A 16,614-nucleotide genomic window follows, 5' to 3' on the forward strand; every position below is an offset into this window, starting at 1 on the left:
CATCTGGATAAACAAGATGTAGAGCTGAAAACAGGTATGAAGAATATTTGGAGAAAAAAAAACATTCCTCTTCTGATAATGAAAACATTAAGTATAGATTTTGAAAAAAAAGAGACTCTGGACACTGAGTTTTCAGTGTTTGATCACCTGATTTCCTTCAGAATCTTGAGTAAAGAGCATCTCATCTTCCTCATCCTCCAAAGGTTTGTATGCACTAATGTTGACAGTCCCACAGCTTACATTAGTCTGATCTTTGAGAGGGCTTCTGGTATGCAGGCCTCTATGTGCAATCACCCTGAAGCCTTCAGAGTCCTGGGTAAACAACATGGCCAGACTGTCCTCATCAAGCTCTCTGCTTTGCTGCTCTGCTACACGTTTTTTAAAAGGAGAGTTTCTCAGTTTTATACACTTGGATAGTGAGTTGTAGATCTCTTCTTTATCAGCAGTTTTCCATTGTTGATCAGTGATGTGTTTTTGAGGTGATACAGTTTTTGTTTCTGTCCATTTAGGGTTTGAAAGAACTCTGGGATGAGAGAAAGATGAGGGCTTCTTTGGGGAATTAAAAGTCAGTGCACTGCTGTTTTCTTTCTCATGATCCATCTGAGGAAAATTAAAAAGCTCCAAGGATTTTTGAGTTGAGGTCCTTCCCTTAAGATCCAACCGAAATCCAAAGGTATCACTTTCCAGACTTGTAAAGAAACGTGTCTCAGAGTTGTTTAAATTCTTTGCTGTGGTTTTTTTCTGGTTTGTCACATAAAATTCACTGTCAGAATATTGGCTAGAGGTGAGCAATGGGTCCTGACTCCATGCCTGTGGAAGAAGTTGACTGTCACCTGCCAATAAAGAGAGGTCAGTGACCCTCCTCTTACTCTGTGGTGTTTTAAACACATCACAATGTTCTTCAGGTGTGTGGCTTGCTTCACAATGCTCCTGTCCCAGTGCTGCCTTGGGGATGGTTACATTTTCACTTCTACAGTCATGATCCAAACCAGACTCAGGTTTACATATGTCAGATTTTTCAAGATCTGCCTCACGTCTTCGTTTTGTTCCTGATGTGACAAGTGTGGGCACAGTTGAGGTCGATAAGTAGGAGCACCGCACTAGATCCATTTTTGGTACTTCAGAAGTAGACATCTTATTGAGAACTTTTGCAAAAGGAAAAACAAAGCGTATGTTAACACAAAAATAAATGGACAGGGATAATTTATACATTCACGCAAGTCAACAGTCTCTGTTACCTGTTTACTAAAGACAATAATTTTACAGTAAACTCACCTCTACGGTGAGATGTAAAGAAGGTTGATATAGAGCTCTGTTTGGTCTTTGGCATTTCCATTTTGGTCTGAGTAAAATTGAGTGCCACAGCCAAACTGTATCCTTCACCCTCAGCAAAGGGATTCAGTAGTTTAGAAACTGGACGGGCGAGACGTTTCTGAAACATAAGACATATAATAAAACATGGTTCTGTAAAAACACTTTATTCCAGTAACAGCCAGAGAGACTATAGATAAGAGGAGTTTGTTAAATGTATCAATTCACAGCTTTATTAAGACATAAATATATATAGTTTTTTGTTTTCTGAAATCAAAGCGCCACAACTTCACAGTTACCCGTTTAGCTTTTTCTTTGAGCTGCAAGGTGTCCAGCCAAACACCACATTCCTCTTGAGCTGAGGTCTGCAGTGCTGGTTTGGAGGTCTTCATGGTGGAGATGAAGGAAAGACCTGAAGTAGGTTAAGAAATACATATAACATACTATGTTATTGTGTAAACAGAGACCTTCAGGATTGTCAGAAGAGAAATTATAAATTTGTTATAGTTGTTCAAAAACTGAGCAGCTACTTTTAATATAACATTTCATGTAATTATTTTTAGATATGATCGGCGAATTCCAGTTGTCTTTCGTTATCACTTAACACCGTAATGTTAGATTATCTGTAAGCACACGTTAGCTGAGGTAAGATACATAATTGTTAGCCATCTGTACTAACCCATGATTAACACTAGTTACTCTACAATATTTATTACCGTATTAACGCAAGGCGTATTGTTCCGCTATCCTTTATCCTAATTTGTATCGATGAAACTCAATTAACGAGGTTTGATTAGAAATTATCCTCGATTCTGATTGTTTGAGTCTGGCGCCACGACGATGGGCTGTCTCTGACGTTTGACTGTGTAAAAAAGATTACATCCGATTAACCCTAAAATCCATTCTTCAGTGACACAGTTTTTTTTAGATGTGAGATATTAATAACGCAAACATGATCATGTTTCTTGGAAAACAACAGTGTTATTTTATTGGGTTTTTTTAATTTGTATTTCGGCGCGATGGACACCTAATATTTTGACGTCTGTTTGGGCCTTGCAAAAAGGTGTGTTTATATTTACGTCATAGCATTTAATCGGAAGGGTGAGTAGCAAGTTTCTTTTAATTTCGTTGATTAAACGTATATCGAAATGGCAACATTATAAGCGGAGTTCTTAACTTGTGTCAAAGCAAGGGTCACTAATACAAAGTTTAGTATTTACAAAAACTACCTGTGTGAACCAGTTGTAGTAAATCATAAAGGAAGTGCTAACGAGCTAGCCTCGAATGCTAACTTTGGGCTAGCTCGTATACTACGCCAGAAAAGATGTAGCAGTTTTTGGTGTATCTTTAAATATTATTGGTAATAAAAATAACATGTTTTATACTCAACGGGACAGCGGTGTTCAATTTTGCAAATATTGTCTCAAAATTGTCAGTAAACGTTCATTTCTGAACAGCAAAGTTTTTATAGATATTTCTGTGGTATTTAGTAGAACAGTGTGTCACCCCTAAAGCTGGAAATAAACATAGCAAAGAACAGAATTTGTTATCTGATAATCTTCTTAAGATCATAGCACGTAACTTAAACCTTACTAGTGCATAGTTTCACTGTTCCTCCAAATACATCTTATCACATGACAGTATAGAATGATATAATTCATCCCACGTTGTTATATAACTTGAATAGAAATAATAATTTAATAAAAGACTTGATAAAACAAAATTGGTTGTGCCTAATGAATAAGTGTTTTCATACTTTGTAGTTAGATTTTTTGTCACAAATGTCCAGGCAGTTATTCAGCAAATCTTAAAATAATATTTTCATTTAAAGATCTGGTACATCAGCATCATGTTCCATGGGATACCAGTTACAGGAAGTGTGGGAGGAGGTAAGACACTCAAATCTAATTTCTACAGTTTAGGTATTCATGTTGGCTTCTTGTTTCACAGAAAATGTCTTTCAAAACAAAATTATTTTTCCCCACAGCTCCTGCCAATAAACCTGAATTATATGAGGTAAACAAATCTATAGAATGATGTAATAAATACTGCATAAACTACATGATTTTGAATATAATGCAACATTAGTGAAATGATTCTGTCATCATTTTGTCCTCATCATTTTACTTTCTCAATTTCAAACTGTCTGTAAAAACATTTTGATTATTTAAATAACTATTAAAGTTGAACAAAAGCTGGTACTGTTTTTATTTAATACATTGTATTTTTTTTCTGAAATTATAGCTATTACAATTATGTTTATTTATTTTTTATTCAGGAAGTGAAATTGTACAAAAATGCAAGGGAACGCGAAAAGTAAGCATTGTAATGTTACCAACTGTAGGTGTAATATAAACACATTGTGCTCAATGACTTTACAATGTTTCTAGTTTTTTAGCACTGCCTTATTTGTTATGTTTCTGAAAGGTATGATAACATGGCAGAATTATTCGCTGTAGTCAAGACTCTGCAAGCGCTGGAAAAAGCTTATATCAAAGACTGTGTCACACCTAATGAGTGAGTTATGGTTTGTGTTTAAAAGAATAACAAAAATAAACTGTGACTTAGATAATATGTTTTTATTAATGTGCAGGATTTGTTGGTTTCAGGTACACGGCTTCCTGTTCCAGACTCTTGGTTCAGTATAAGGCTGCTTTCAAACAGGTGCAGGGGTCTGATGTGGGCTCCATCGATGATTTCTGTAGGAAGTACAGAGTGAGTTCTGAAATGGGGTGCAGCTTGTTTTAGGGCTGTTTAATCAGTTTTATCAGAAAGATCCATTTTTCTCTTGCTATCTGATAAGAGATCCTGCTGTTGTCATTTTGTCTAATAGCTTGACTGCCCACTAGCCATGGAAAGAATTAAGGAGGATCGGCCAATCACCATCAAAGATGACAAGGGCAACTTGAACCGCTGCATTGCAGATATTGTTTCTGTATGTCTTCTCTCCCCTCTTAGAGCAGGCAAATTTTAGATGTGTTCCAGAATAAAAAACTATGCTCTTATACACTTGATTAAATTACTTGGTTAGTTTCATTCAAGCACTAAGTAGCTGCTGTGGTTTCAATTAATTTAGCTCATCGTCTTGTCAGTTATTGAAAATAGATGAGTTTTGCCAGCTGTGTCAACTGACAACTTTTATTTAACCACAAAATCTGACAAACTTATAAAACCAGCAGACACAAGAGCATTTTTGCAAAATATATTTTTTTTTCTGTAGTTGCCTTGTCAAAAAAAAACATTTGTTGTTGTTGACTGTTGACTGAAGTATATTGATAATTTTCCCTATGTTATTTCATCGTGCTTGATTGATTTCTTTCATTCTTTCTCAGCTTTTTATCACTGTGATGGACAAGCTGAGACTGGAGATTAGGGCTATGGATGAGGTAAATAGAAAAGTGCAGAATGTTGTTGGACACATACTGGTTGTTAACATGGACACCTGACCATTGATTTCACGTGTTCCAGATCCAACCAGATTTGAGAGAGCTAATGGAAACCATGAACAGAATGAGCAACATGCCTCCAGACTTTGAGGCTAAGGAAAAAGTCAACCTCTGGTGAGTTACACTAAAAACCCCAGTTTGCGATGTTTATGTTAAACCATATTGACATTTAGTCAGAGTAACACACAAATATGTGCCTAAATGGGAATAGTTGTTCAATGAGGCATCCCTTAGCTAAACTAATACCACTTTCACACATTTACATGAACACGTACAGTGTGATACTTTGCAGCAGGCTGTTAATCATGAAGTCTGTAGTAGTAGTCAGTTCTAAAATCTATATCTTACTAATCTGTTACCTTATGGTTTCTAGTATAATTCTGTGTTATTTATAGAAACGTTTATATTATTGGGTTTTAATCTATTATATTTTATAGAGGATATGTTTTTATTATTTCAGGAGTGGGTCACACAACAGTAAAACATCTTGTATTCTAGTTTGTGATCTAGTTAAGCATCCTTTCCTTTGACAAAAACAAAATTATAGCGAAGTAAACACAACACTGAGATAATGCAACTGTAGGTTACTAGCAAACATATAGCAACTTGATTAGGTAAATAGGTACAACAGCTCGAAGCACTCAAAATCAATAACATCCGGTTTGATTAAAAATTTCTAGGATTATTTTGTTTAACTATGTGTTTAATAGTGAGGTCATAATTAGTAGTTTTGTTGTCATAACTAAATAATAAGAAAGTGTGTTTTTAGTTTCTTCTTGGCTTATGGCTTATGGTAATAAATGGATTAGTCGGCAAGCCATTAACCAATCAGGATAATGCAGTCCATTTCAACACTTCTACAAATGACAGCCAAAGTGTTACACATCTGAAAATGACTCAACAGGAGAGCGTTATACAGTGTAAGATGGACTAATTCTCCGAATACTAAAACTCCACTGATACCAAACAGAGCTGCATGTAAACCACTTCATGATAAATCTGCTTGGTAAACCACAACTCAGACCCTCTATTTGCAACAGTACACAAACTTGGTATGCATTTTGTCCCAGTTTTAATCTTTTTGATCTTTTCACATAAGGTTGACCACACTTAGCAGCATGTCGGCCTCAGACGAGTTGGATGATAGTCAAGTGCGCCAGATGTTGTTTGACCTGGAGTCAGCCTACAATGCCTTCAACCGCTTTCTCCACTCCTAAATCATCTGTCTATCGTTGTTTGATCTGTCTGGAAGTCTGACTCAAAACCTGTTAAATGACAAACACTCTACTTTCTCTTAATGGTTATTGGTAGGGAGTGTATTTATATCAGGACTGCAGGACTGATTGTCTGTTTCATCTCTCTTCTCTTTTCAATGTCTCTCTACATGTGTTCCCTTTGTTGTGTATAATTTAAACTTCACCACGTTCTATAGTATACTCTACTGTTTTTTTCTACATGATGCTGCCTGCAGGCATGGCTGCTAGGCTCTTCCTGTTCTGTAAGATGTGGTTTTGGCCTCTGTTGTACCCAAACTTTTTATAAATCCCACAGCATTGGCTGTTTACTCTACCATTGGTAAAACAGTTTACTGCTAACTTTGTACTGTAATATCGACTATGATACAGTTACATTGAGTAAAGTCTGCACATCAAAAAAGGTTGCAGCAATCAAAACATTTGTAATATTGGAGAATTGCTTTTTTTTTTTTAATTTGGGTACTGTAAATGTCACCAATGCCTGGCACCAGGGAACAAATTTGCATTTTCTGTACGCTAATAATATTTTCTATTCCACCAATTTTTACCGTAGAATTAAATTGTATTTGTCAGCAGAGTTAAGTTAACCAATAAAATTCAATTGACTTAACTGTTTGGAAGAATATTAGATATATTAAATTCAACAGTAATTTGGTGGAGGGAAATTATTATTATTTTTTTACTATTTACAATTTCTTTTCTGCTAACATGCCTAATGCACATTTTCTGTTGAAGCAATGGTCTAGCCATATTAAGTGGGGAAAAGCCCTCCTCATTTTGCTTACTAAATATGCTTTAACCCACAAACACCATTAGGGAAACATATTTATTGCTGACAATGATCGGCTGTCGTGACCCTGAACTCACGGGATAAGCCGAAAGGACAAAAAAAAAAAATATTGTAAATAATTGTTTTGATTTTTAAGCATGTAACACTTTTTAGGAATAAACGTGAAAAATCTACCTCCAATGTAATTTGTTTGTGCTTGTGAATATGGTTAAATGATTTATTTGGCCTTTTCTGGAATTGTCCAAAGACATACTTAAGTGTAGAAATATAATGACAAGAATTTAACAACAGATTGATATGCTGCTGTGTACTTGGGATAATCTTTCATAGGATTAACATTTACAAGATATTGTAATCTACAAGAAGACTATTGTCGTAATCAGTATTTACTGCATACCTAATATTTTAAATGTAATAATTTCCTTACTAATGCAGCAGAAAAACATCTGGATGCACAATTGCCTTGTTGACTACACATTCTCATTAAGTGCAGTGAATACAACAAACCAGCTTCATTTTTAATATGCACAGAGAGCAAACAGTGCCCCAATGCTGGAATACTGTTTATTTGTTTGAAAATGTTCGAAATCAGTATCAATACAACATCAAAACAACACCTAATTTTTACCCGAGTTTGGGGAATATATGGTAAATGTCCTTTAATCATTTTTATCATAACTGGTAAATACATTAGTGTTAACAGTGTTACATTAAGAATAAATGACAAAAAACATTAAGGGAATAACTGATGAGAATAACTACATTATACAAGAATGACCATGTATTCAGTGTTGTTTTTTATACTTGACACATGAAAAGGTTCCATGGTGAAATTTGTAAGTTGGTACTAAAAAAAATATCACGCATCAGTTACAACTATAATTGAATTAAAGAAGACTATGCATGCTGTAATTATGTGCACAATATGAGTGTAATGAAAATGTTTTGACTCTATACAACATTGCTACAAAGTCATAGAGTGATGGCGGCTTATCTTGGCTCAAATTGAATTTTAGCATTTCGGTTTCCCTATAAATATATAGTTCAATAAATGCCAAACCAATCAACCTGCAGTGATTCAGGGACATTTGGGGCCTGTGGAACCATTAGAGAGCACAGGTCCTTAGGGCATTTGCCTACTTACCTGGAAATCTTAGTAAGGTTACTGGTAGCCCTGTATTTGACTGTATGCAGGTTGTCAATTGTTTTTAGAGGCGTTTTGTTAAATGAATGAAATTTCATCTTTTCCAGTAAGAAAGAAAACAAACATCTTACATTACAGTTTCACAATTCAAATAAAAGGGTAAGTGTCATTTAATTGTTTTTGAGGACTTGCTACTGGTTGCTGCTGAATAAAACAAGAGAAAGACAATCATCATCACTCTACATGGATTAATTTGTAATCTCTATGACAACACCATATGTACGTGTTCAGCAGCCATATGAATGAGTTAATGTTTGTATTTGTGCTGCGGCTCCTTTAAGAAGCCGGAAGCCCCGTATTCGTTGCTAAGACGACAATAAAACGACAAAAGTCCGGCTCGTCTGTTTGCAATAGCAACACCAGGGTGGGAGTACCCGAAATCGCGGTGAGATTATCAGACTACCACCTTGAGAAACAACAGAGGACTCTGTGTTACACGTCTCAAATGGAGACTGAATTATATTCCCTAAATGGAGATGAAAACTAAGCCGCTTCTCGACCGACACTGACTGAAGACGGCGTCTGGAGGACAAGGTCGCATGTGGATTTTCAAGAAATAACTAAAACTTTTATTCTGTTGTGGGACTTAAAGTTGAAGTAGATGCAGGAGCTCTGGATTAAGATTGGTGTATGGTGAGGATTTTGTACAAGAGCAGAGGTACAAACTTAAAAATGAACACAAAGTGTGCATCAGCTAACGTTTTTGAGGTGGAGGAACACATCTGTCTGAAGTATGAGATAAGGAAGAGACTCGGAAAAGGGGTGAGTGAGCTTCTTGGATTCTTAATGTGTCAAACACTTGTCACAGTTTCTAACAATGATAACAGAGCCTCTAATTGCACTGTTGGTATAAACCCAATGCATTTAAATATGTTTAACTTGCCAATAGTCTCACTTTGTTAAAAGCTGCTGGTAAACCTTTGATTAAATAGATGCACATATTTCTCCCTTTATTAATGTGGTTAATATTAATTTAGCATAACTTTGCCACTTTGTACTTTAGACCCAAGAGAAATCCTCCATACTCAAGGTCCTCAGTGAATACTATTGTTGTAAGCAAGGGGTTTATTTATTTTGGCAGGAAAACCATCACCTGATGTGTGAGGACACTTGTTCCCTTTAGAGTCCAACCCCCTTTGTTTATCTCTTAGGTTGCCACAGGACTAAAAACAGACCAGTTTATTTCCACAGTGCCCACAGAGACTCACAAATTGCTGCTGTGGTTTAAATGGCCAGGTGGTTATTGCCACACATACACGTCATATTAGCTACGCAGAAATATCTGAAGATAGCTAAGACTCATGTTACACAGCTGTTCAACCTGTTCCAAGTTGGCTGTCGTTGCGGTTTAGTAGCATAGTGTGAAGTGATGCTTCAGGCGGCCAAGCAATACTGAGCAGCACTGTACTAATTAAATACAGAGAGTCCTAAAATGGTTTTATAACAGTGAAAAATGCATTAGATTGTTCTGAATAAGCTGTATTTAGTTTAAAACCCTGAGCCTGGCTTTGACCGAGGCGTACCACCTGTGCCGTGTGAATCTGATCCACAGCTTCTTGTGTCACTACAATAACAGTGTACTCTGATGCCTTGCCTCATTGCTGCCTCTGTTATGCTTGACTTCACCCGCCTACACCAGCATCCTCCTCCCTTCACCTCAATTAGGGCTGCACTGAGGATAAAAAAGTAATTGTCTCACGTTTTCCTTTTTAAAATATAGTGATCAAAAGTTGTAGTTTATAAACTACAAAAAGCATTGCTGAAGTAGCTGAAAGTTTGGCTTTTGTTGAAATACCCTGTTGGAATTAAAGTTGGAATAAAATCTTTTTACCTCTTCTCATGTAATTATTGATACAATGTTATTAATTCTTGATAAAGTGTATGTTTTTTTCCAAAGCTTTATTGATAAATCCCTTCCAAACATATTAAAGTAAAAAATAAACCACAATCTGTGTGAAAAGGAGAGGAATGTGTCTGAAAACAAAATTATTCTAGTGTATGAACAACAGTGTAGCTGAAACGAACCGTCGCTTCCTTTTTAATGGTTAGGCAAACTTCAAAGCCAGTAGCCTTAAAAACTTCAAAGGCAATAACCTCAAAGGAAAGTATGTGATGTCACTGGTGTCATCATGACATCATTTTTAAAGGTATAAACGTATAAAAATCTTTAAAAGTATAAAAGATATTAAAAAGCAGTGTACAAGCAATAATGTCCATCTGGGTTTCTATCTGTAAATATCCAGAAGTAATGCCAATATTGGCTCCAGCATTCATACTACATTAAAGTCAACAGGCAGGGATCCGTTTTTCTATGCTTACTGTCCTTTGATTTAACATATTTAGACCTACCTGTAAGAGGAGAGAATAGTCTCAGCTTTTCGTTAACAATATAAGGAAACACAATTTGTTTTAATCAACTATAAAAGAGTTGTTTATTCTTTAATGGAATTAATGAATATGGTGAACATAAGCCGTATGTTTAGGTCGGTTCACTATCAAGGAGCTGCTCAAACCTATGACTTCAGTATTTCCAAATTTCTGAAGTTAAAGTACAGAATGGGGATGACATAGTTTAATCTGTTGTTTTTGTGTCTGGCTCAGGCTTATGGCATTGTGTGGAAGGCAGTTGACAGACTGACAGGTGAGATTGTTGCTGTGAAGAAGATCTTTGATGCCTTCCGAAACAGGACAGATGCCCAGGTATGTATTTCTGAACTGCACTAATCAAAATAAAGGGAGTGATGAAAACTATAATCCAATCGCATGGTTCCCAAATTTTGTGTTGCCTTTCTGTTATAAACAATTTAACCGAAAAGGGATAATCTTAGTATTTTTTTCTTAGTCTGATAAGAGTATTGCAGCCCGTCAAATTACCTATGGACCCCTTGAAAGGCCCTTACTTTCATAGATCTAGCCAGCTCGTATGAATTTCCTCAATGAGTTTGGCTAATTATTTACAGTACATGGAACTAGGAGGCTTGTCTTTGCCTAGTTAATGGCTGCATGTTACTTGTGAAGTTTTATCCTGACTGTAATTTTCTTTCCCTTTTGCAGCGGACATTCAGAGAAATCATGTTCCTCCAGGTAACAACAGAAATTATATTTGCGATTAAAAAAACAACTAGAAAAAGCATTTCCAAAAAGGAAATGCACTGTCAATGCTTCTTTGCTAAACTGTTTTGCCGAAATAGGAAACAAAATGTTGCTTCCTTTTATGATGATTAGGCAAACTTCAAAGCCAGTTAGACTTAAAACTTAAAAGGCGAAAATGTCAAAGGCAACTTGATATCATTCGTGGTGTCATTATTGACATCAGTAACATCATGGATATTTAAAAGATTTTTATAAAAATCTTAAAAAGTATAAAAGATATTAAAAAGCCCTATACAAGCAATGGTGTCCTTTAAAAGCTGAACGCTTTGAAGTTTGAATGGTGTTTCTAGCTGAAAGTATGCAAGTAGTAGTTGGGCACCAAATAACGTACTGAAAAATAATAATTAGGATATCATTACTTTGAATACTCCAGCATTAACAGTAGATTATTGTCAGATTTTCATTCTTAATTAATTACTGAAATGTTTGAAATATCTTCCTCACTTTTTACGCAGTGCAAAGGTACAATTCCATAGCCCTGGAAAAGCAGTTGTATCACGGTTTTTCTAAAAAGAGGTCTTCATTGATTTTGCAGCTACTCAGTCTATAGTGTAAAAGCAAGGCAACAATGGGATTGTCCATACTTGTGAGTTCATCTTAAATGTGCACAGTGACAAAAATTTATAATTTTTCCCAATATTCCAAAATATGTACACAGAATGATCCACAGGTGTGGAAAAAGGATGGAAGAAGTACTCATAAGTTTAAAACCCAATTTCAAAGACAGACTGACTAGTAGAAAGCATGTTTTCTCAAAAAGCTCTCTATCCTTTTGTTTCAGTCTTTATGTGCTGACCTACATACTGTGTGTACCTTGACCATTATGTAACCTCTGCTGAAACTTTTGTTGCCCTGTTGTTTACACATTTTTGACACAATATCTCCCACCCGATCAAAGTTCAAACACAAGCCACAGTGTACTTTGTATGTGTATATGTGTTTCTGAAAATCTTTATTAATTGTGCAGGAGTTTGGAGATCATCCCAATATCGTCAAACTTTTAAATGTCATCCGAGCACAAAATGATAAAGACATTTACCTCATCTTTGAATACATGGGTAAGTCTTAAATACTCTTGTTGAGCTTAATTTGCTCAGCAATGTTACACAAACAAATATCCAATCTTACACCACATCAAAATGGGCAAGACTGCAGTAGTTCTTAGCAGTTTAACTTGGCAGTGGAAAAGGGCCGAGTGTAACTGTGTGTGGAAGGGATTCTGCCTCCCTTGGCTGCCTGCGCTGTATTACTGCTGACTCCACAGATTGGCCACCCCTTTCTCTGCAGTCTAAATCATGACTTTGCAACAGCATCACACACCTGTTTCTCTTTGGCATTTAAATTTCTGGATGGTGTTTTGTTGATACTATTGCAACAGCTTATTACTATCTGCTTTGTTCCAGATACTGACCTGCATGCAGTAATTAAAAAAGGCACTTTATTGAAGGACATCCATAAACGTTATGTGATGTATCAGCTCTTCAAAGCAATCAAATACCTGCATTCAGGAAGTGTTATCCACAGGGACCAAAAGGTATGCCAGTGATTTTGAGGGGGGGGGATTTATTACCTTCTTCTTTACTAAACCTCGTGTTTTTACTTCATGTGTAATTTCTGTTTTCATGCCTTGGTCAAGTTGTAAACCACAAATGGTAATATCTGTTCAATTTGATCTTAGGGAAGGTACGTGAAAATGAATGTTTCTCTTGTCTGTTTCCCACAGCCATCCAACGTGCTGTTGGATACTGACTGTGTAGTCAAGCTGTGTGATTTTGGCTTGGCCAGATCACTCAACCAGATCCAAGAGGACAGTGGGAATCCTGCACTGACGGAGTACGTGGCAACACGGTGGTACCGAGCTCCTGAGATCCTGCTGGGATCCACAAGGTATCAGCTTTGATGAGCATATGCTGTCAGTATCTAAAATGTGTCTTCTGCTGGTGCTTGTTCTCCAAAACTGCTCATTTAACAGTGAAGATGTTTTTTGGAAAACTATTAATTGTTGGAACAGAATTTCTTTTAAGAAAATCACATAGCTGTTTTAGGCATACCAAACAATGAAGGGATTTCAACTTGTTTAAAGGTATACTAAAGGTGTAGACATGTGGAGCCTTGGCTGTATCCTGGGAGAGATGCTGCTTGGGAAAGCCCTCTTCCCTGGGACATCCACTCTCAACCAAATAGAGAAGATCATGAGTGCCATACCACACCCCAGCCCAGGAGGTGACTAGAAATTTGTATTTTATTTAGACCCTTTACTTGTATACTTTTAGTAAAGAACTGCATTTATTATTATGAATTAAATGCAGTTTAATTTTCAGATATTCTGGCAATCAAGTCGGAATATGGATCCTCAGTCATTCAGAGGATGTTACTGAAGTAAGAAAATCTTTTTTTATAACAATCCACATGTTGTATGTCAGCTCACATGCATTAGTACATTTATATAGGAATACCAAGTATAGTTGTATAGATATGAAGGGAGTTTAGAGAATATTACAGCAGTGACAAAGTCATAAATTAGGCAATGACCGCTTTAATAGACAGCTTTCTGCAAAGGGATGTATTGCTTAAGAAAATGTTGAGATTTGAGTCAGCAGAGATTTGAGTCTGCCTGAACTTACTTGCAGGCTTTGCTATATTTCTGATTATTGTACATAACAACATTTGTAAAACTGCATATTTAAACTGCATTCATCTACCTTAAAAACTTTAATTTAGTCAGATGTTTTCTAAAGAACCTCCTTCCTGTAACGAAAACTGTTCTTCTGCTTTTTCTTTACTACTTTGCTGTTCCTTCCTTCTGAAGGCCACAGGTGCCTTTCGAGGATCTTCTCCAGCCGTCTGTGCCTCCTGATGCTCTGGACCTGCTGAAGGGTTTGCTGGTTTTCAACCCAGACAAGCGTCTGACTGCTGACCAAGCCCTCCAACACCCATATGTAGCCAGGTATCAAAAAGAAAGCACTCCGATTTAGTTATGGATTAGAGCTGTGATCGTGTTTTCCTCAAAAGTATTTTAAAGATTGTAGAGATGTATTTTAAACAGTTAAACTCTGCTATTTCTTCTTTGTGCTAAAGTATGCTGCCTGTGCTCAAGAACAGAGAAATCAGTGTGTTTGTATCAATATAATTGTTATATCTATAAAGTGCTGTAATTTATCAAAAAAGTATCATTTCTATTACTGCAGGTTCCATAATCCAGCGAAGGAGCCAGTTCTTAACAATGATGTAGTGCTACCAGTGGACGATGATGTACAATTATCAGTGGTTCAATATCGCAACAAACTTTATGAGGTACACAATGAGAAATAAGCATCCAGGAGTTGACACTGAGTGGAATTTGCACACAGTAGAACTTTTATCACAGAAATATTGTCAAAGCTTTATTTATTATTAATACTTTTGTAAAAGTTTATCTGATCGGACTAATAAATGTAGTATATGGTCTTCTTCTCTGCCTCCAGATGATACTAGAGAGGAGAACTAACCAAGGGATGCTAAAACTGGATGGAGAATGTGTCAGTAGTGGGGAGAAGCCCAGTGTGGAGAAAAAAGAAAAGAAGAGCCTAGTAGCAACAAATGGCAGTGGTGATGAGGATCATAAGAGAAAACCACAAAAGGAAACAACTGATGACCCAAACAATGTTCCTTCACATATAGGCATCATCAAAACTGTATCCACCCCACCTGCTGTAGAGAAGACAAGTCCGTTAACTACCCCTGGCTTGGGCAAACTCACATATAACCCCATCACACATGCCCCAAGTATGTAAGAATATATCTGCACCTGTTCCATACAGAGTTGGGTTTTAAGTCTTAGTACTTATTTTGACCAAAATATGTTTGAGTATCAAAAACTAAACTTGTCACATTTGTAATCACTTTTATCCTTTAAAAGATGTGGTTTAAAAAAGTGTTGTTCTTAGTATTAGTAAAAAAACTCAGGTATTGCAAAGGCATTAGTATAAAAACAGTGCAAGTTGTATGCATTCATTGGAAAAAGCATAAACCTGCTCAATGTAGAATAATCTGTCACCAATTCTGTGTATATGTACACCATATGTATACACACACAAACACATATATATATACTTTTTTTTTCTTAATTCAGATGGTTTTGCTCGGAGTCCAACTGCTCCTCTTTATTTGAACCACTGTACTGCAGCCGTCAGGAAACTAGTAGGACAGACAAGTAATGGAACTCAAACTACATCACCAACAGAGGGCATCAGTCCTAACACAGTAAGCACAGGACCTCAGTCCACAAACTGTTCAGTTTAATTTTCTCTTACTGTAATGTGTTCTTTGTCTTTTATATTTTTCTATCTTTACTCCCTCATCTCACTAGTCAATGGATCAGATTCTTCAGCGTGGACATTCAGCACCTGTGGTCCACAACCGTTCCTTCTCTTCGACCCTTAGCCAAACCCAGAACAACCCATTAGTACGTAAAGACGAGCCATCCCTGTCCCCTGGGCTTCACGTCACATCTGCTCGGCTGGTCAGTTCACAGCACCTCAGGAATCAGTGCCAGGATGAAGTTTCATTCCTCACATGCATGAAATAAGGATTTAAAAAGGGAATGCATGAAAACATCTGGATACTTTCTTAGGTCTGTTTTACAAAGCTTTGTACACATATTTTTTTCTTATTCCTATGCAGAACCAACGCTCCAGTTCTCTTATTCGTGAAGCTCGGCCCCCTCCCCGGTTCAGCAAAAAAGTCTTTCAGAGTAACTGTAATGTTGCAGCTGCCGGTGACCCTCGGGCTAAACTAGGCAGCTATTCCCAGGCCTATGGTACAATCAACAAGACTGAACTGGACAATCTGCTTCGAAGTCGCCCTTACAAACACTAGCTGCTCTTATGTCAGTGCTTACATAGGGGCTGAAGACTGTGTTTAAACACATAATAAAGTTTGCCTTTGTATAACATTTTAGACACGTGGCTGACTGAAAGAGATCTTGTAAAAAGAAACTGCTACTGTAAGACTGTTAGGTCAAACACTTAGTTCTGTAGAGTGTACCCATGGAGACATGGATTTCCATTTGCTGCCTGTGACAGTGAATACATATTTGTAAAGTTTAGTATGACTTCATATTACATTTGTCAAACTGTAACAGCAATTCATGTGAGTATGTACAGTATGTGTGTTAGTTTCATATGTTCCTCATGTTGCCTGTAGTTGGACACAGGAGGTGACAGCCTGGACCCTCAGGCTTTTTGGGGGTGTTGAAGCTGTTGAGCTGGTTTTCATTTTTTTTCATTCGGACTATTGCACTAAAAGCACCAACAGAACCCACCTAAAACTAGACTTATTTTTTTTTTGCAATGCAATTCTTTTAAGAATGACTGCAGTTCAATAGAAGTCTCTCTAGCACTTTTGACATAGGAAGCAATTTAGACACTGGATTTATAAATACACTGGGGAGACTAGATTTGGCTTTATAGGATG

At 36.7% G+C, this 16,614-nt stretch overlaps 3 protein-coding genes across 3 annotated transcripts; 2 read left to right on the top strand and 1 right to left on the bottom strand.

Annotated features, from left to right (window-relative positions):
• Positions 1 to 57: 57 nt before the first annotated feature.
• LOC137125455 (aurora kinase A- and ninein-interacting protein) lies at positions 58 to 2,208 on the bottom strand. The gene is made up of 4 exons (XM_067500940.1): positions 2,028 to 2,208; positions 1,611 to 1,723; positions 1,276 to 1,432; positions 58 to 1,145 (listed from the first exon to the last, which is right to left on the bottom strand). Exons 2-4 carry the CDS (start codon positions 1,701 to 1,703, stop codon positions 133 to 135), a joined length of 1,263 nt encoding a protein of 420 aa, XP_067357041.1. The 5' UTR covers positions 1,704 to 1,723; positions 2,028 to 2,208; the 3' UTR covers positions 58 to 132.
• Positions 2,209 to 2,355: 147 nt separating this feature from the next.
• Positions 2,356 to 6,976, top strand: vps28 (VPS28 subunit of ESCRT-I). Its single transcript, XM_067500966.1, has 10 exons — positions 2,356 to 2,412; positions 3,143 to 3,200; positions 3,299 to 3,327; positions 3,590 to 3,627; positions 3,739 to 3,828; positions 3,921 to 4,026; positions 4,145 to 4,246; positions 4,644 to 4,697; positions 4,780 to 4,871; positions 5,857 to 6,976. Exons 2-10 carry the CDS (start codon positions 3,161 to 3,163, stop codon positions 5,972 to 5,974), a joined length of 669 nt encoding a protein of 222 aa, XP_067357067.1. The 5' UTR covers positions 2,356 to 2,412; positions 3,143 to 3,160; the 3' UTR covers positions 5,975 to 6,976.
• Positions 6,977 to 8,329: 1,353 nt separating this feature from the next.
• Positions 8,330 to 16,093, top strand: mapk15 (mitogen-activated protein kinase 15). Its single transcript, XM_067500980.1, has 14 exons — positions 8,330 to 8,769; positions 10,609 to 10,707; positions 11,062 to 11,091; positions 12,128 to 12,218; positions 12,564 to 12,694; positions 12,884 to 13,047; positions 13,244 to 13,383; positions 13,482 to 13,539; positions 13,970 to 14,107; positions 14,349 to 14,454; positions 14,625 to 14,925; positions 15,272 to 15,402; positions 15,509 to 15,661; positions 15,823 to 16,093. Exons 1-14 carry the CDS (start codon positions 8,638 to 8,640, stop codon positions 16,015 to 16,017), a joined length of 1,869 nt encoding a protein of 622 aa, XP_067357081.1. The 5' UTR covers positions 8,330 to 8,637; the 3' UTR covers positions 16,018 to 16,093.
• The last annotated feature ends 521 nt before the right edge of the window (positions 16,094 to 16,614 follow it).

Source organism: Channa argus, chromosome 1, assembly GCF_033026475.1.
Source record: "Channa argus isolate prfri chromosome 1, Channa argus male v1.0, whole genome shotgun sequence".
NCBI classification, from domain to species: Eukaryota; Metazoa; Chordata; class Actinopteri; order Anabantiformes; family Channidae; genus Channa; species Channa argus.

What these genes read in the sequence shown, in the direction of transcription:
- vps28 (XM_067500966.1), top strand. Translation starts at nt 3,161, where the DNA reads ATGTTCCATGGGATACCAGTTACAGGAAGTGTGGGAGGAG. An exon ending in GCATTGCAGATATTGTTTCT is followed by an intron (nt 4,247 to 4,643) that starts GTATGTCTTCTC and finishes ATTCTTTCTCAG; the next exon opens with CTTTTTATCACTGTGATGGA. An exon ending in AGATTAGGGCTATGGATGAG is followed by an intron (nt 4,698 to 4,779) that starts GTAAATAGAAAA and finishes CACGTGTTCCAG; the next exon opens with ATCCAACCAGATTTGAGAGA.
- mapk15 (XM_067500980.1), top strand. Translation starts at nt 8,638, where the DNA reads ATGGTGAGGATTTTGTACAAGAGCAGAGGTACAAACTTAAAAATGAAC. An exon ending in GGAAGAGACTCGGAAAAGGG is followed by an intron (nt 8,770 to 10,608) that starts GTGAGTGAGCTT and finishes TGTCTGGCTCAG; the next exon opens with GCTTATGGCATTGTGTGGAA. An exon ending in GAGAAATCATGTTCCTCCAG is followed by an intron (nt 11,092 to 12,127) that starts GTAACAACAGAA and finishes TTAATTGTGCAG; the next exon opens with GAGTTTGGAGATCATCCCAA.
- LOC137125455 (XM_067500940.1), bottom strand. Translation starts at nt 1,703, where the DNA reads ATGAAGACCTCCAAACCAGCACTGCAGACCTCAGCTCAAGAGGAATGT. An exon ending in TCAAAGAAAAAGCTAAACGG is followed by an intron (nt 1,433 to 1,610) that starts GTAACTGTGAAG and finishes CTTATGTTTCAG; the next exon opens with AAACGTCTCGCCCGTCCAGT. An exon ending in CTTTACATCTCACCGTAGAG is followed by an intron (nt 1,146 to 1,275) that starts GTGAGTTTACTG and finishes CTTTTGCAAAAG; the next exon opens with TTCTCAATAAGATGTCTACT.